The following is a 19,956-nucleotide window of genomic DNA, read 5'->3' on the forward strand; positions in this document are numbered from 1 at the left end:
CTCTCTTTCAAGACACTAAGTATACCTTCTAAATTCAGATTTCTGGAAATTTATTAAGTCCATGGGAACTTTTCTATAAAATTTTTCAAACTTTTTATTAATGATGCTGAAATTTTAGATTTCCAGACTGAGACTCCTTCACAATTTTTGCATCTCACGTTATTGAGGTTTCTCCATCTTCCTGATGTTTCACTCTCCCATTTTAGACTTTCATCCCCTTTCTCGGTCTTACTTAAGAGAACATGGGAAGGACATTTCTTTGAGACTCAGTTCTCTTGTCACCAAAACTCAGGTAAGAATGATCCTCCTTAGCTGTTAAAATATGTCACAATATATACAATAACACCATGTTTATACAAATATAAGCGTCTATAAGTTTTGGTTCATAATCTGAAGTACATTGAAAACATTTTAAATTCAAAATTTGCATACGTCAGAGTTTTATATATTAGCTGTGCTATGTTTCCAAGTAATTAACAAGTGTAACTAAGAATTGATTATTATTTCTAAAATTTAAAAAAAGTCTTAAGTTGTCAAGAGAGAAACTGGATAGAAGCACATAAAGCGGGCGTCCCCCCAACACAGGTTCGGCGTTACATTGTTACTGCATTATAGAAATGTCTCACTTACATTTTCAGCTTCCCCCCTCTCGTCTTACTCTGAAATGCTCTACAGAGTACAGCCCTGTCTTTTCACGAACTAACAAACCTTTTATGCTCCCATACGTTCTTCTTTGATAACTTAATTACAGGACGCAGGCTCTGGTTTTAACATCACACTTTATTAGCTAGAGCTAAATCAAAGTATGTAGGTTCCACACAGTCTTTTTCAATATTAAAGTATATAAGGCTTATAATTTCTTGTTTTTATGACACGAACTTGTTTTTATGGCAGGAACGAGATGGTACACCGAATCTGGGTTAAAAAAAAAAAAAAGGACTATTTAAAAACATATAGATAGAGTTTAGGGAAAGCAACCAGGGATGGCTCAGTACCCAGGTGAGGAACAGTTACCCCTCAGCCTGAGGCCTAGGCAATGGTTTGGGTGAAGTAGCCAAAGGGTGGCACGTGCAATTTTCTAGGCTTCCTACGTACAGGCACTCAATGGCCATCCTGAGACTAACTGTCATCAGGAGAGTTACTGTGCTCTAAAAGGTCCAAAAGTGATCCAAGAGATATCATGGTAGAGAAAACCACGGTAGAGATGAAGTTAGGAATGGGAAAGTGTGACCAGAGTGACTATTCTGTGGTCCCATCAACTTTACCTGAATATATAGTTGGGATGAACTTTAAGTGAATAGAGCGTTAACTAAGTATGCCTTTCACTCGGTTTTATTTGGCCATGCTAAATATGTACCTTTGGAACGGCTCAAGCCCTCCTAGGTAGCAAACACTAAGCAATACTGAGTTCCATGAAAGCAACAAGACAGGACTATTCTGATTAAGGACATAGCTGAAGCAGGAAATTTAATTCCCACAAGCTCCCTTTTAACAATCCTGTCTGGTCAGGATATGAGACAACAGTTCCCAGAGGTTAAGAGTGGACTCTCAGTGATGAAACAAGATCAAGCCTCTGATTGCTTCAGCTGTGACTAATATATAAGACCTTTATAAGAAATGCAACCAGCATAGCAAGACTGGGATGCCATCACAGACTGGGCTAATGCATTCTTCACAATGCCAGCTCCAGATTCCAGCCAGGCGCAATTTACCTTCTCATGGCAGGAAACCCAGGATACATTTACTGCTTTGCCACACAGATATTTGAGTTCACTAGCATATTGCCATCATCTAGTGAGGTGGTCTGGGACTTGTAACCATTAAGAGCCAATCAATATCATACATTGATGATTGCAGTACCAGTGCACGGAAACTCACTAGTGAATTAAAAAGCAAGTCCAGAAATAGACCCAAATACATAAAGGAATTTAGTACACGAAAAGGGGGCATTTTAAATCAGTGGAGGAAAAATGTATTGTTTAATAAATGACGTTGGGCTCTGTTCACATCAGATTTTAAAAACATTTAAACCACATATCTTATATCTGTATAAATTCATAATGGATCAAATATTTGAAAATATAAACCATGAAACTTTGAACTTAACAGAAAAAACTGTGGGACAATATTCATGCAAATTTACAGTTGGAAAGACCTTTCAAAGTATAACACCAACCTCAGAAACCAAAAAAGAAAAGATTAATAAATTTGATGGCATCAAAAGTAGACACCCATGTGGCAAAAACTGCATGAGCAAAGTCAAAGAAGAAAGATAAACTAGGAAAAAAATTTGAAATTCACATTATATAAAAAGGCTAATTTTTATAATATATAAAGAGCTCTTGCAAAAATAAATGGATAAAGATTAAACCCAGCAGAAAAATGTAAAAATAGAAAGTAGGGATAATATAGAAAATTTTCTTTTACAGAAAAAGAAATACCAATAGCTCTTAAACATCTGAAGAGCTGTTCAATCTCACAATAAGAGAAATGCAAATTAAAATCACATGAGAAACTTTTCCCCTCCCTATCATATTGACCAAATAGATAGATAGATGTCTATATAAGTAAATATATGTCTATAGATGTATCTATGTATCTGTGTAACGTGTGTATCCTTGTGTCAATAAAAATGGGGAAAAACAAGCATTCACGCATTGCTGGTAGAAGTGTAAATTGGTACAATCTCTATGGAAGGTGAAATCAGCATTATCTAACAAATATTATAAATAAGTGTATACTCTTTGATTTAGCAATTCTATTTCTGCAGGAATTTATCCTACAGAAAATGTTCACACGTGTGAAATTGTGTATAAACAGGCTTATTCATTGCAGCATTGCATGTACTGTCAAAAGACTGGAAACAAACTAAATGCCCAGCAGTGGGAGATTGGTTAAGTAAATTACGGTACCTTCATAAATGGAATATTATGCAACCATAAAGGGAAAAGAATGGCAAAGCTGTGTATATGCTCTCTGAATGCTTCAAGTGAAAACAGCAAAGCTGGAAGAGCATGACTGGTGTATCACCATTTGTAATGAATAAAAGAAGCAGACAAATCTTCCTGTTTGTTTCTTATGTGTTAAATATCTCCAGATGGATTCACACAAAACTGGAAACTCTGGCTGCCTTCAAGGAGGGGACCTGGGTGGCTGTGAAGAAAGGTGGGAGGAGAACTTTCACTTTGTCTTTCGATTTTCAAACATGTGAATATGTATAATATTCAAAATGTTTAAGTTAAAATTTAAAATATAAAAGATGCAAAATATAAAAACCTTTCTCCAGAGACTATTTATTTTGTTTCATTTTTACTCTCCACTTCTTCCCTATCCAGAACAATGCTGAGTACCATTCAAACTTTTCCTGCACTCCTTCCAAACAGGATTCTTTTCTTTTCTTATCGTAGTGACGGCAGTCTTGCTGAAGCCCATATGGATCCAGGGCTGGACACAAAGGGATTGGCAGCAACCCACAGCCCAGCTCAGCGGGCATGACCAGAAGGCTGATCCAAACAGTGGGGAGATTGGGATGGGGGAAAGGTTTCTAGCCCTTTGGGAAAATTGGTGGGCTACAGTGGCATCAAATCGTAATTTAATTACCTCATTTGAGGCAGATTTATTGAGTATGTACGTTCCTTATTTTCCAAGAGAAAAATTAAATGGTGAGCAAACACGTTTGGGGCACAGAGGTAAATTCCAAGGGAATTGTTTAAGTATTATATGTTCTTCCCCTTCACTGCAATGTAGATCACTTACCGTCTGGAAGGGACCACAGATTTCAGTCTGAATTCTTTAAGAAAAATATACAACTGTCATAGCTAATTCTCAAAAGAGCTAGGAAAATATATGAATAGTGAATGTCAAGAGATCCTTAGGCTTGTGAAAGGGAATTTTACTGAAGTTTCCCAGAATCCATATCCATAGACATTTGCTGACAACAGGATTTTGAAGGACTCCGTGTAAGTTTCACGCACCGTATTTATATGTTAATAACGCACTCTGCTTTGATAACCTGGAGCAACGTGAGGGTAAAGACAATCGGCTTCACTGTTTTTTTAGAGGTAGTGTGTGTAGTGGTTAAAAATGTGGACTCCGGTGCTGGGCTGGCTGGGATCAAATCACAGCTTTCTTACTTACTGGTTTTAATCTTCCCTATGCCTCAGTTTCCTCATCTGTAAATGGGGATTATAATGAAACTTACTGCACTGGTTGTTGGGACTAGTAAATGAGCTAATGTGTGTAAAGCACTAGGACAATTGTCTAACATGCTGATTGTTGTGTTTTCTTCTAGCATCCAGTAAAGTGTTGGGGATACAGCACTCAGGCCCTGGAGAAGGAAGGAAAGAAGAACAGGAATTCCATCATCCATTGTGTTTTCATTTGCTTAGGCTCCTGAGGACAATGGGTATATTTAGCGCATAATTGTGCCAAATATCCCATTCTTGTCTTTTGATGCAAATACCTTTTCCTTATCTCTAAATGGCTTCGGTCCTTCTTTTTTAGTTCATAAATCCTTTCTGACTATTTTATCCTTTAACATTTTAAATTATTGGCTTTTGGGAGGTAGAGGGCATAAATGATATACATAGAAAGTTATAAAATACATAAAAGACAGTTAGATTGAGATGTTTTATAACTTTTATAAAAAACCTTCCTTATACCTGTTTTCAATCTGGTCCAAGTCTCTGCTGATTCCTTCTCTGGAATAACTCTGTTATGCTCATTACCATCCAGCGCGCTTCTCACTGGGCCCCATTTCAACCTTTTAACAATGTTTCTCCCAGAAATCTAAGTGTATTTCAGCATTTCTAAAGGCAGATGAAAAATTAAAATAAATTTTGTATGGCATATATATTATTTTTCATCCCTGCCTTAAAGCTTTTAAAAGAGCTCCACCATTTCGTCTGGAATTCAGGGGCACACACAATCTCTCCTCGTTCTAGCAATCTCAACTTCTCTCTCACTACTTCTTATTTTATTGATGTCATAATAGTTTATAACATTGTGAAATTTCAGTTGTACATTATTATTTGTCAGTCACAATATATACGTGCCCTTTTATCCCTTATGCCCACCCCTCAGCCCCCTTCTCCTCTGGTAACCACTAATCTGTTCTTTTTGTCTATGTATTGTTCAGGGGGAGATGGGGAGGAAGATGGGCCCTGAGCTAACACCTGTTGCCAATCTTCCTTTTTTCGCTTGAGGAAGAGTGGGCCTGAGCTAACATCTGTGCTCGTCTTCCTCTATTTTGTACGTGGGATGCCTCCACAGCATGGCTTGATGAGTGGTGTAGGTCCACGCCAGGGATCCAAACCTGTGAACCCAGGCCACCAAAGTGGAGTACACCAAACTTAACCACTATGCCACTGGGCCAGCCCCTTGTCCATGTATTTGTTTATCTTCCACATATGAGTGAAATCACATGGTGTTTGTCTTTCTCTGTCTCTTGTCTTTCACTTAACGTAATACCCTCAAGGTCTATCCATGTTGTTGGAAATGGGATGATTTTGCCTTTTTTATGGCTGAGTAGTACTCCTTTGCATATATATACCCCATCTTTTTTATCCATTCATCAGTTGACGGGCACTTGGGTGGCCTCTATTTCTTGGTTATTGTGAATAGTGAATATTGAATGTTGAGAATAATGCTGCAATGAACATAGGGGTGCATAAGTCTTTTTGAATAGTTGATTTCAAGTTCTTTGGATAAATACCCAGTAGGGGGATAGCTGGGTCATATGGTATTTCTATTTTCAATTTTCTGAGCAATCTCGATACTGTTTTCTATAGTGGCTTTACCAGTTTGCATTCCCACCAGCAGTGTATGAGGTTTCCCTTTTCTCCACATCCTCTCCAACATTTGTTGGTTTCTGTCTTGGTGATTATAGCCATTCTGATAGGTGTAAGGTGATATCTCATTGTCGTTTTGATTTGCATTTCCCTAATGACTGGTGGTGTTGTACATCTTTTCATGTGCATATTCGCCATCTGTATATCTTCCTTGGAAAAATGTCTGTTTATATCCTCTGCCCATTTTTTGATCAGGTTGCTTGGTTTTTTTGTTATTGAGTTGTATGAGTTCTGTATTTCTTGGAGATTAACTCCTCGTGGGATATATGATTTGCAAATATTTTCTCCCAATTGGTGGGTTGTCTTTTCATTTTGTTCCTGATTTCCTTTGCCTTGCAGAAGCTCTTTAGTCTGACGAAGTCCCATTTGTTTATGTTTTCTTTTGTCTCCCTTGCCAGAGTAGACATGGTATCCAAAAAGGTCCTTTTAAGACCAGTACTCTTTGAGAGTGTACTGTCTATATTTTCTTCTAGGAGTTTTATGGTTTCATGTCTTATCTTCAATTACTTAATCCATTTAGAGTTAATTTTTGCGTAGGGTGAAAGGTAATGGTCTACTTTCATTCTTTTGCATGTGGCTGTTCAGTTTTCCCAACACCATTTACTGAAGAGACTTTCCTTTCTCCATTGTATGTTCTTAGCTCCTTTGTCGAAGATTAGCTGTCCATAGATGTGTGATTTTATTTCTGGGCTTTCAATTCTGTCCCATTGAGCTGTGTGTCCGTTTTTGTACCTGTACCATGCTGTTTTGATTACTATAGCTTTGTAGTATATTTTGAGGTCAGAGATTGTGATGCCTCCCCCTTTGTTTTTTTTCCTCAGGATTGCTTTAGCTATTCAGGGTCTTTTACTGTTCCATATGAATTTTAAGATCCTTTGTTCTATTTCCATGAAAAATGTCATTGGGATTCTGATTGGGATTGTATTTAATCCATAGATTGCTTTAAGTAGTATGGACATTTTAACTATGTTTATTCTTCCAATGCATGTGCATGGAATATCTTTCCATTTCTTTATGTCATCATCGATTTCTTTCAATAATGCCTTAAATTTTCATTGTATAGGTCTTTCACCTCCTTGGTTAAATTTATTCCTACATATTTTGTTCTTTCTGTTGCGATTGTAAATGGGATTGTATTCTTGAGTACCCTTTCTGTTACTTCATTATTAGAGTATAGAAATGCAACCAATTTTTGTAAGCTGATTTTGTACCCTGCAACATTGCTGTAGTTGTTGATTATTTCTAATAGTTTTCCAGTGGATTCTTTAGGGATTTTTTATATATAAAATCACCTCATCTGCAAAAAGCAAGAGTTTCACTTCTTTATTGCCAATTTGGATACCTTTTATTTCTTGTTCTTGACTAATTACTCTGGCCAAAACCTCCAGTACTATGTTGAAGAAGAGAGGCAAGAGTGGGCACACTTGTCTTGTTCCTGTTTTCAGAGGGATGGCTTTCAGTTTTTCCCTATTGAGTATGATGTTGGCTGGGAGTTTAATATATATGGCCTTTATTACATTGAGGTAGTTCCCTTCTGTACCCACGTTATTGAGAGTTTTTATCAGAAATTGATGTTGGATCTTATCAAATGCTTTCTCTCTGTCTATTGAGATGATCATGTGGTTTTTACTCTTCATTTTGTTAATGTGGTATATCATATTGATTGATTTGTGGATGTTGAACCATCCCTGTGTCGCTGGTATAAGTCCCACTTGATCATGATGTATGGTCCTTTTAATGTATTGCTGTATTCGGTTTGCCAATATTTTGTTGAGGATTTTTACATCTGACTTCATCAGCGATATTGACCTGTAATTTTCCTTGTTGGTATTGCCTTTGTTGGGCTTTGGAATCAGGGTGATGTTGGTCTTGTTAAATGTGTTAGGAAGTGTTCTGTCTTCTTCAACTTTTTGGAATAGTTTGAGAAGGATAGTTATTAAATTTTTTTGAACGTTTGGTAGAATTCTCTAGAGAAGCCATGTGATCCTGGACTTTTATTTTGGGGGAGGTTTTTGATTACTGTTTCAATCTCTTTACTTGTGATTGGTCTGTTCAGATCCTCTACTTCTTTTTGATTCAGTTTTGGGAGGTTGTATGAGCCTAAGAATTTATACATTTCTTCTAGATTTTCCAACTTGTTAGTATACAGTTTTTCATAGTATTCTCTTATAATCCTTTGTATTTCTGTGGTATCTGTTGTAATTTCTCCTCTTTAATTTCTAATTTTATTTATTTGAGTCTTCTCTCTTTTTTTCTCTGTGAGTCTGCCTAAGGGTTTGTCAATTTTATCTTCTCAAAGAACCAGCTCTTAGTTTAAATGATCTTTTCTACTATTTTTTTCTGTTTCAATTTCATTTATTCCTGCTCTGATTTTCATTTCCCTCCTTCTGCTGACTTTGGGCTTTGTTTGTTCTTCTTTTTCTAACTCTGTTTGGTGCAGTTGAAGATTGCTTATTTGAGATTTTTCTTGTTTGTTAAGGTGGGCCTGTATTGCTATGAGTTTCCCTCTCTGGATTGCTTTTGCTGCGTCCCATATGAGTTGGTATGGTGTATTTTCATTTTCGATTGTCTCCAAAAATTTTTTGATTTCTCCTTTTATTTCTTCAATGATCCATTTGTTGTTCAGTAGCATGTTGTTTAGTCTCCACATATTTGTCACTTCCCCAGCTTTTTTCTTGTAGTTGATTTCTAGTCTCATAGCATTAAGTTCAGAAAAGATGCTTGATATGATTTCAATCTTCTTAAATTCATTGAGGTTTGCCTTGTTTCCCAACATATGGTCTATTTTTGAGAATGTTTCATGTGCACTTGAGAAGAATGTTCATTCTGCTGGTTTTGGATGGAGTGTTCTATATATATCTATCTGTTCTGGTTTTTTGTTTAATTCCACTATTTCCTTGTTGAATTTCTGTCTGGATGATCTATCCATTGATGTAAGTGGGTGTTAAGGACCCATACTATTATTGTTTTGCTGTTAATATCTCTTTTTAGGTCTGTTAATAGTTGCTTTATGTACTTTGGTGCTCCTGTATTAGGTGCATATATGTTTATAAGTGTCATGTCCTCTTGGTGGAGTGTCCTTTTTTTCATTACATACTGCCCCTCTTTGTCTCTCATTGTCTTTTTTATCTTGAAGTCTACTTTGTCTGATATAAACATGGCAATGCCTACTTTCTTTTGTTTGCCCTTAGCTTGGAGTATTGTCTTCTATCCCTTCACTTTGAGCCTGTGTTTGTCTTTAGAACTGAGTTGTGTTTCCTGGAGGCAGCATATTGTTGGGTCTTGTTCTTTAATCCATCCAGCCACTCTGTGTCTTTTGATTGGAGAATTCAATCCACTTACATTTAGAGTGATTATTGATATATGAGGGGTTAATACTTCCATTTCATCACTTGTTTTCCACTTGTTCTGTATTTCTCTTGTTTATCATCCCATGTTTCAGACTGCCAATTCAGCGTGGTGGTTCACTATAATGGCTTTCTCAGTTTTTGCTTTATTTATCATTTCTGTCTCTGCTCTGATTTTTCATTTAGTGTTTATTATGAGGTTTGTATAAAAGATCTCATAGATGAGACAGTCCATTTTCTGATAGCCTCTTACTTCCTTAATCTAAGCAGTTTCCATACCTTTCCTCTTCCCCATCTGAGTTATTGTTGTCATAACTTATTCTGTTTTGTGTTGTGAGTTTGTGGTTAAAATGATGTGATTATAGTTATTTTTGATGTTTTCTTTTCCCTTATCTTTAATGTTATAATTAAGGTTTTGCTAACCTGTTCTGATAGAGAGCTGCAATTTTCTGGTTTTGTCTTTCTATTTATCTCCTTGCTCAAGGCTTTGTACACACTTTTTTTTTTTTTTTTTTCAGATAAGAGGGCCTTCTTGATCATTTCTACTAGGGGGTGTCTTGTGGCAATGAACTCCCTCAGTTTTTGTTTATCTGGGAAATTTTTTATTTCTCCATCACATCTGAAGGATATTTTCATTGGATAGGGTATTCTTGGCTGAATCTTTCCATCTTTCATAATTTTGAATATGTCATTCCACTCTGTCCTAGCCTCTAAGGTTTCGGCTGAGAAATCTGCCAAAAGCCTGATAGGAGTTTCTTTGTAGGTTATTTTCTTCTGCCTTGCTGACCTTAATATTTTTTCTTTGTCATGAACTTTTGCCAGTTTTACTAATATATGCCTTGGAGAAGGTTTTTTTCACATTAATGTAGTTAGGAGTTCTATTAGCTCCTTTTACTTATAATTCCAGCTCCTTTCCCAGGTGTTGGAAATTCTCAGCTATTATTTCTTTGAACAAGCTCTCTACTCCTTTCTCCCTCTCTTCCCCCTCTGGAATATCTGTAGTTCTTACATTGGATTTCCTAATTGAGTTGGCTATTTCTTGCAGAATTTCTTTGTTTCTTTTTAGTCTTAGCTCTCTTTCCCCTCCTCCATCTGGAGCATTTCTATATTTCTGTCCTCCAAATTGCTAATAGTTTCCTCCATAATATCAGCTGTGTTATTTAAGGACAGTTTTTTCTTTATGTTGTTCATGGTTTTTTTCATCTCCAATATTTCTGATTGGTTTTTCTGTATAGTTTCAATCTCTTTTGTGAAGAATTCCCTCTGTTGATTAATTTTATTCCTAATTTCATTGTCTTGTCTTTCTGAGTATTCTTGTAACTAGTTGAGGTTTTTATGATAGCTATTTTGAATTCTTTGTCATTTAGACTCTAAACTTCTGTGCCTTCAGTATTGATTTCTGGGTGTTTCCTTTTTCTTTCTGGTCTGGAGTATTAATATACCTCTTCATACTATTTGATGGAGTGGATTTGTGCCTTCACATAGTGGCAGTATCTGATCACAGAATCCACCTGCCCACCACTGGAGGAGGGTGGTGGGGCCAGGAGCTGTGTGTTCTGAACCTGCCACAATCCCTGGTAGCTGTGCTTGTCTGAGCCTGGGCCACTCCTTGGGACTGCAGTGGCACTGTGGCCTCTCCCACCAGATGGGAAGCAATGATGTGCGGGCTCAGGTCTGCTGCCATCTGTTCCTGCAGTCCTGCTGTGGTGTGCTCCCACCTTGGGGGCCACAGTGGTACTATGGGTGTTTGTGGCAGCTGGAAAATTTTTCACCTGGTCACATAGATCTGCTGCTGCCTCCTCTTAAGGTGGCTCTGGCCACTGTGCTTGATGGATGGGGCTTCCCCATGGGGTCCAAGCCTAGGCCACTCCTTGGGACCACAGCAGCACTGTGGGCTCTCTCAAGGGATGGGAAAGTAGTCATGTGGGGGCTCAGGGCTGCTGTTGCCCACTCCCACAGTCTCACCAGGATGTGGTCCCACCTTTAGGGCAGCAGCCTTACAATGAGTGTTTGCAGCAGCTGGGAAGTCTTTTGCCCAGGTGCACAGATCTGCCGCTGCCTCTTCCTAGATTGCAATGGCCATTGTGCTTTGCAAGTGGGGCCTCCCCACTGGTCTGAGGCTGGGCCACTCCCTGGGAGTGTGGTGGCACTGTGGATTCTCCCATCAGATGGGAAAGTGTTCATATGGGGGCTCAGGGCTGCTGTCACCTGTTCCCAGAGTTCCATCAAGTCATGCTTCCACCCCTGGGGCCACAGTGGTACTATGGGCACTCCAGTTAGGAGAACAGTCTCACACACACATAGGGCTGCTGGGGAGCCAGAGAGTGCTCATCCATCTCCACCACCTCCTTGGGGGTAGTCCATCCACCTTCAGATGTATAGCTGTGTGGGTCTCTCAGGCATTCTGTTGTGCTGAGAAGTTGGGGGATAGCAGAAAATGCAAAATATTCAAATTTCCCTATCTGAATGACTTTTGTGGGCTGTGTCTTTGACAGCATGGTCTAGAGCACTTCATCAATAAATTCATCGAGGAATGTGGGGACTGATAAGAAGCCAATTAATGAACTATTTTGGTTCTTAGGTAGACTCAGAATACTCCTTAATTCCTGTGAACTCAATCCTAGGGAAAAAAGGTAAAAATAAATTTCTGATGAATTCATGCTGGTGAACATAGGAGAAATATTTACAAAGCTTTTTACTAAATGTGTATTTTAAGAGTTATAGGGCTAATAAATAATATAGTGGTATTAAACTATGAGTGTGTTTAACTTCCACAAATTCTGCGACATGAATAATATTGATAAGGAGAAACAAATTTAACGTGTGCAGGAGCATTTTTCCTCAAGGCACAGAGCTGCTGATGGATTTGAGATGGTAGATGAGAACTGGTTTCACCTTCAGTTGGTCCCAGCATAAAAAATGTTTTCTTCTATTTCTTTTGAGGGCCTCAATCAGTGCTTTTTTTCACAATAAAGAAACATTTAAAGAAAAAGAATATAAGTGGAAGAATTGGGCAGAAAAAAACCCCTGTAATCATTTGCAGATAATATGATTGCTTTCATGGAAAATTCAGAAGAATTAAACTTATACTGAGTTGGTGTGTATGTTAGCTATCTAATGCTGTATAACAAATTATTGCAAAATTTAGCAGCTTAAAACGAGAAGTTTATTATCTCATACACTTTCTGAGGTTAGAAATCCAGAAATGGCATGTCATGGTCTCTTATGAAGCCGCAGGCAAGCTTTTGGTCAGGGCTGCATTCATATGCAAGGGGGAAAGTCCACTTCCCAGCTTACTCACATGGCTGTTGGCAAGAGGCCTCAGTTCTTCACCTTATGGCTTGCTCATACAACATGGCAGCTGGCTTTCCCTGGAGTGAGTGATCTGAGAAAGTGAGAGAAACAGAAGGAAAACCCAATATGGAAGCCACAATCTTCCTATAATAATCTAATCTTGAAAGTTTGACACCCTCGATACCACAATATTCCATTCATTTGAAGTGAATCAAGATGTTCAGCTCACACTCAAGGGGAGGAGATTACACAAGGACATGAGTGCCAGGAGGCAGAGATCATTGGGGGTCATCTTAGAGGTTGCAAAACACAATATATGAGAGAGGTGCTTACAAATCTAAAATGGGCCTTAATCCCATGGTCTATATATGGATTCCAGGGGTCACAGGATGTTAAGTATCTAAAGAGAAGATGTCTGTGATCTGAGCTGTTGGATACTCCAACATTTGTCAGTTGAAAGAGGAGCAGCAGCAATCACAAGAGACTAGAATGAATAGCTAGAGAAGTAAGAAGACAATTAGTAGAGGGCAGGGCCCAAAAGAGAGTGGTTACTTGAAAAATTAAAGGGCAGAATTCTATTTCCAGCTATGACAAAGCAGCTGGTATCAGACCAAACTCCTCAATGAGGGTAACTATGAGAGTTGGATAAAAGTGAGAAAATAGTTGTTGGTAAACATTGGGAATTGACCAATGCAGGCAGGAGTGGCGGGCCCCTCATCTAAGAATATTAAATCCTTTCTGGTGGAAGAAGAAATTACCAAAGCCTCTACAATTTGTCATATATATAATGTCTAGAATTCAATTAAAAAAAAATACCAGGGATGTCAGAAGGAAAGAAGCAAAAAAATCACTAAAAACAAGAAAAAGAAAAGACAATATAAATAGACCCAAAGATGATCCATATAAAGCTGTTAACACTAACTTTAGAATAACTATGATTAATGTGTTTGAAATAATAGGTAAAAAATGGTGAATTTCATCAGAGAACTGGAATCTGTAAAAACCGAAAAAACCAAAAGTCCGCTGAAAAACCTAGAACTGAAAAACTCAAAAACTGAAATTCAGAATTCAATGAATGGGTTTAATAGATTAGACAGAACAGAAGAGAGGAAGAGAAAACTGGAAACAGAAAATATGCACATTGAAATGCAGAGAAAAAGAGGTAAAGAGAAGAGCATAGGACACATGTGGAGCACACTGAAAAGGACTAACGTACACGGAAACTGGAGTCCCAGGATGAGAGAAGAGAGAAGAGGGCAGAAGCCATAAACAGAGAGAGTCTGGTGGGCAATTTGACAAAACTGATAAAAGACTTCAAGCCACAGATTCAAGATCCTCTTTTAACCCCAATTTATTCAGTCTCCTTCAGAATCTACAATTATGTCAGTTCTTGGGGGAATATTCCATTTTCCTATAGGCACTGTGCCACTCATGGTGGATTATTTTCTTGTATACTTTATAAAATTTTCCCCTGTGAATGTCCCATGCAGTCTATTGTGGTTTCTTAGAGGGGGGTGTTCTCCCCACTTCAAGACATGCCAACAGTCAAGAGGAAAGGTGGTAGGAGAGAAATGGTTTTTTATTACAGCTTGCTAGCAAGAGAGAAGATGGCCAACTAATGTCCGAAAGAATCCTCTTACAGAACAAAGATTACAGGCCTGGTCTATTGGTGGGGCAGCTGGTCCCTTGGTGGGGCCTCCATCAGATCTCCAGGGTGGGGGCAGACGCCTGGTCTTAATCCCCAATGGTCTTTTGTTTAACTGGATATGCATCAGAGACCAGAGGAACGCTGCCCCTATATGCTGATCTTTCAGTTGTAACTGATCATGGCTATCATCATAGACTCTCTGCCTAGGGGTCATCAGATTCCTAGAGAACTCAAAAGAACAAAGTTATCATCTTATCACAGTTGGGAGGGGCCATAAAATCTACAGAGCCTGCAAATCCCCTGGAGACAGACCCTTAATTATCTAGCACAGATTCAAAGGGGCTGGTGAGTCAGGGTTAGTTAATCAGAAGCCATTCAAAGTTACAGTATGCTTTCTTTTCTACAATATGGCTTCCCTCATGTCAACCTTGTGTTGAGCCAGTATCATTATGGGAGTTATTTCTGTGTGCTATGATTTTTGCTTCTGCTTCTGATGACTTCAAGGACATTCACTATTTTGTAATAGTTTCTCTCCTCGAGATTCCTTCACTATGCATACAGTGTAAATTAGAAAGCTTGATGCGGGGCTGGCTCCGCGGCTGAGCGGTTAAGTTTGCGCGCTCCGCTGCTGCGGCCCAGGGTTCGGATCCTGGGCGCGGACATGGCACCGCTCGTCAGGCCACGTGGAGGCGGCGTCCCACATCCCACAGCTAGAAGGACCTGCAACTAAGATACACAACTGTGTACAGGGGGCGTTTGGGGAGATAAAGCAGAAAAAATATATTCATATATGTATTAAAAAAAGAAAGCTCGATGCTGCTGTGGTTTAGATGTTCACAGGCGCCTCCATTACCACTTATAATGCCTTGTTTCTGGAAAATGAGAGTTTTTTCTCTTTTTTCAAGTTCAGCTATGTAATTGAAATACTTAAAATATATTTTTCAAGCATTTCTATTTGCTTGTGTCAGAAGGTAAACTTGTCCATATTGCCTTAATCAGCCGTATTGCCAGAAGTCCTTAATTGTCAGGGATTCAGGAAAGATGAAAGATTTACAGCATTAGTTAGAAACATTAAAAAGTGTCCCTATAGTAGAAGCTCCTATAAGGTAAAGTTTATCATATACTTCAGTATTTCCCCCCAAAGACACACACTACTCATTCTTAATATATTAACACTAGGAAGTTTTTTCAATCCCAATCCCCTTGTGCATTTTTAACGTTTTATTTTTGAAAAAACTATCAAACTTACAGAATAGTTCCAAGAGAAATACAAAGTACTCCCTTATACCATATAGCTTTCACCTAGATTCAACATTTTGCCATTTTTCTTTCCAATAGATAGATATAGGTGGCGGTAGGGGGGGAGAGAGAGATAATAGACTTATATCCTAAGAGCAAGGACGTTTTCTTGCATGACCACAGCACCGATATTAATTAAATTAAATGCTGATGAGGTACTATTATCTAGTATACATTTCATGTTTAAATGTTGCCAGCTGTAACAATACTGTCCTATAGAAATTCTTATCCATACCCATGCATTGCATTTAGATATCGTGTCTCTTTCATTTCCCTAAATCTATAACAGTTCCTCTATCTGTCTTTATATCAGATGATTCGGATATTTTTTAAGAGAACAGGCCAGTCATTATGTGGAGTATTCCTCAGGCTGTGACTGTCTGAGGTTTCCTCACAATTAGATTCAGGTGAAGGATTTTGATAGGAATACTACAGAAACGCTGTGTTCTTTCAGTGTCTGACTTAAGGAGACACCTGTCTGTTTGTCCCAATGTTAATGATGTGAACTTCCACCCCATCGTTAAGGCTGTGTTCCCAAGTTTCTCCACAGTAAAGTTAGCATGTTTCCCTTTGAAACTAATAAATAATTGATGGGGAAATATTTTGAAAGTGTGCAAATACCCTGTTCCCCAACAAACTTTCACCCAATAGTTACAGCATCATTGACGCTATTTACTTGAATCAAGTTTTATTAGGAGGGTCGTAAATGGTGATTTTATAACTCTATTTTTCCTTCTACAATTATTAGTTGACATTCTACTGCCATAGATAAATTTCTAATCTTCCTTTTTTATGTCTTTATTTAATTATTCTCAGAATGGACTCATGGATTCTTATTTTCTTTCACGGGCTAAACTCCATTACTACCAGTGTTCATTTTGGTGCTCAAGTTGTCCCATATTGGGCCAGTGAGAGTCCCTTCAAGCTTGCTCCACATACCTTTTAGTATTTAAAAACAATGAGTCATTGCTAACGGTTTCAAATTGAACACAGGAAGTAGCGCTTAGCCCACACTTGGAAGCAGCCAGAGAGTCCACTGTCCACTGAGTATTCATGACTCACTGATGGGCTGTCTTCCTCGTGGCACATAAATAACTCACAGAGATGATCACTTTTCTATTTGCCTGCTATAATTCTGCTTCTCGTTTGAGATCAAAAGAGATCTTGGCATCATAAGAACAATTCATCCAAACAACATTGTGGACGGATACACAGATCACAGGTAAATCCCAGTGACTGAGGCCACATGACGGGCCATCTTGACAAACAAGGAAATAAGAAAGGCAATTCTGAGAAACACCAAATAGAAATCTTAAAACACCAGGAAAAGGAAATCTTATTTTTCTTGACCTTAGAATATTTAACCAGAGAAACACAATGATTTAACTCAATGACTAATATTGCTTTAGGAAAATAAACTAGGAAATGGTCCAGGAAATGGACACAGCAGCCTCAGCAGAGTATAAAAGACGACAAGCAGCAGAAGGATTTTCAAATTCATTAAGCTCACTCTCTTACTAGTATCAGAATCTCCACCCTCTGACACCATGGTCAGCTCTTGTTGTGGCTCCCTCTGCTCTGACCAGGGCTGTGGCCAGGAGACCTGCTGCCGCCCCAGCTGCTGTCAGATCACCTGCTGCAGGACCACCTGCTACCAACCCACCTGCAGTGTGCCCAGCTGTTGTAGGCCCCAGTGCTGCATCTCCAGCTGCTGCCGCCCCAGCTGCAGTGTCTCCAGCTGCTGCAGGCCCCAGTGCTGCATCTCCAGCTGCTGCCGCCCCAGCTGCAGTGTCTCCAGCTGCTGCAGGCCCCAGTGCTGCATCTCCAGCTGCTGCCACCCTTCTTGCAGTGGATCCAGTAGCTGTGGCTCCAGCTGCTGCCGCCCCAGCTGCAGTGTGTCCAGCTGCAGCCACCCCAGCTGCTGCATTTCCAGCTGCTGCCGCCCCAGCTTCAGTGTGTCTAGCTGCTGCCGCCCCAGCTGTGATGTGTCCAGCTGCTGCCGCCCCAGCTGTGGCATCTCCAGCTGCTGCCGCCCCAGCTGCTGCATCTCCAGCTGCTGCCAGCCCTCTTGCTCCAGTTCTAGCTGCTGCGGCTCCAGCTGCTGCCGCCCCTCCTGCTGTCTGCGCCCAGTCTGTGGCCGGGTCTCCTGCCACACCACTTGCTACCGCCCCACCTGTGTCATCTCCACCTGCCCCCGCCCTGTGTGCTGCCCCTCCTCTTGCTGCTGAATCTCTGCCCTGTGACCACCGTCTGTCTACCTCTGTTCTCACAGATATAGACCCCACTGTTATGCTGACCTTTCGGAAACAGGGAGTGTGCTTGAGGTCACTTGACTGAATTGGGCCTCAGGATTCCATTGGGGAACCGGGTCACGCTGTTGCAGGAGACAGATGTGGTCCCGAGCACTTACGCTTAACCGAGTTTACCCTTCAACCTGACCAGTGGTGAAATCATTCTCCTGACTTCTTTTTTCTAGGGCTTTTCTGTACCCTGCTATATTTCTGTAACAAAATAAAGTTACTTCTCCCTGCATTAAAAATTCAGCGTGATTGTGGCTCCCTTGAGATTTTGTCTTCACTTTCTAGAGAAGTGTACCTGTCCTGCTCCTGCAGGACACACCACATGGTCTTATCACTTCTCCGTAAATGGTTCATTATTCACTGCCTGATTTATTCCTAGATGCCTCCTTAGTTCATGAGCAAATCACCTAAGACTATGAATGCGTCCAAGGAAAAGAACAAAGAGGTGAAACCGGGAGTTTGGCGGACTCCACGTAAATAAAAGTAAAAAGAACACAATACATGCTTCGTGGTCACATCCGCTGTCGTAGCTGCAATGTGCTATTTGGCACAGTCTGCACGTTTGTCTTCAGACTCGCGCTCCATGATACGGGTGTCATCCACGCAGCAAAACAAGTGTGTGCTGATTCTGCCCCTATTTACAATAGGACCTTAGTCCTCACGCATTTTTTCTTTTGGTAGGAGATTTCAAATCCATATACACTGCAAGGGCAGACAGGCAACCTAGAGGAGTGCAGCAGGTCCTTCACAAGACAAGGTGCTTGGTGGAAACCGTGGCATGACCACAGCAGAGAGCAGTATTGACTTCCTGTCAGGTGTTTCTGTGTGGAAACGGGGGTCAAGTCTTTTTCCTGAAAAGTGAGTCTGCTTTCATTGATCCTTCCAATGCCAAAATCTTCACTCATTCATTTAAAAAGTATTCATTGAGCATTTATTACGTGGCGACACTGTTAAAGGTGCGGCGGTAACAGCAGACAGCAACACACAAAAACTCTCTGCACTAAGGGAGCCGACACCCTAGTGGAGGTTCTCAACAAAAGTCACTGATGTGTTTACTTTTCAATATTTTTCTAGACATTTGTCTGCTCTGGTTTGTACACAGTATCTTTTCCTGTGCTTTTACTTATATGAATAAGATTGACTTTTGGAGCTTTTCTTTAGATGCAGGTATCTGTGATTCAAACAGGCACAAGGTCCTCTAAAGGACGGTTTTACTAATGATGTCCCTTACTCCACAACCTGAGACCCCCAGTAAAGCTGCATGTCTGGAGAGGAGCTAGAGGGCCGGCTCACTGAAGAAAAAGGGAATGAAGATAAATCATCAGTTACTCACTTGAGGTGAGAGCTAGACAGAAAGTTGGGCTCCCACACTCAAAACAACTCCTGAAACTAACAAGTGAATTTAACAGGGACGTGACACATAAGGTCAGTGTACACAAATTAACTGTATTTTATATACTAGCAACAAACAACGACATAGCTAAATTTAAACGTGAGAAATTCCAGTGACAAAGGCATCAAAAACATTAGATGCTGGAGGAAAAATATCAAAAAGGTGGAAGGCCTCTGCTCCCAAAGCTGCCAACTTTTAGAAGGAGAAATTGGGGAAGTTAGAGAAATGGAGATATATGCCCTGTTCCTGGCTTGGCGTGCTCAATGTTAAGACAGCAGTTCTCTTTTGATATATCTAAAGATTTGATGCACTCTCAATCAAAATCTCCCGACGCTTTTCAGTAGATTCTTAGAAGCTGATTTTAAAATTTATATAGAAATGCAAAGGACCCAGCATTTCCAAAGCAATCTTGAAAAAAATGACATGAAGAAAGATGTAAAGGGTTTTGCAGGAAAAAGCGACGTAGAAAATAGGCAGAGAACATCTATAATAGATATTCAAAGAAGAAAAACTAAGCTATGAAACGGAATTAATACTAAGAACTATAATTCAAATAAAAGTCCACTGGCACACACCTGAAAAATTAGCCCACAGTGCTTAAAGTTGAGACACAACATTTAAAACTATTGTATTTTGAAGGAAAAGAAAAAAGTCTTTAAAGATCTAGGCTAAAAATCCGCCAGTTACAAGGAAAAGGCAAGTGGGTTGTGTTCACACATTTTGATGGCAATACTCACGTCAGAAGCCAATGGACTGACATTTTAAAGACACTCAAGAAAGAAAACATGAACCAAGGATTTTCTATCTAGCCCAACTGAACTCCAGC

At 39.6% G+C, this 19,956-nt stretch overlaps 1 protein-coding gene across 1 annotated transcript; it reads left to right on the forward strand.

Moving 5' to 3' along the window:
• Positions 1-12,445: 12,445 nt before the first annotated feature.
• On the forward strand, positions 12,446-17,976 carry LOC103544073 (keratin-associated protein 4-6-like). Its single transcript, XM_070562000.1, has one exon. It carries the CDS (start codon positions 16,985-16,987, stop codon positions 17,663-17,665), a length of 681 nt encoding a protein of 226 aa, XP_070418101.1. The 5' UTR covers positions 12,446-16,984; the 3' UTR covers positions 17,666-17,976.
• Positions 17,977-19,956: the final 1,980 nt, after the last annotated feature.

Source organism: Equus przewalskii, chromosome 10 (genome assembly GCF_037783145.1).
Source record: "Equus przewalskii isolate Varuska chromosome 10, EquPr2, whole genome shotgun sequence".
NCBI classification, from domain to species: domain Eukaryota; kingdom Metazoa; phylum Chordata; class Mammalia; order Perissodactyla; family Equidae; genus Equus; species Equus przewalskii.

Excerpts from the sequence above, each read along its gene's own strand:
- LOC103544073 (XM_070562000.1), top strand. The coding sequence starts at position 16,985 with ATGGTCAGCTCTTGTTGTGGCTCCCTCTGCTCTGACCAGGGCTGTGGC.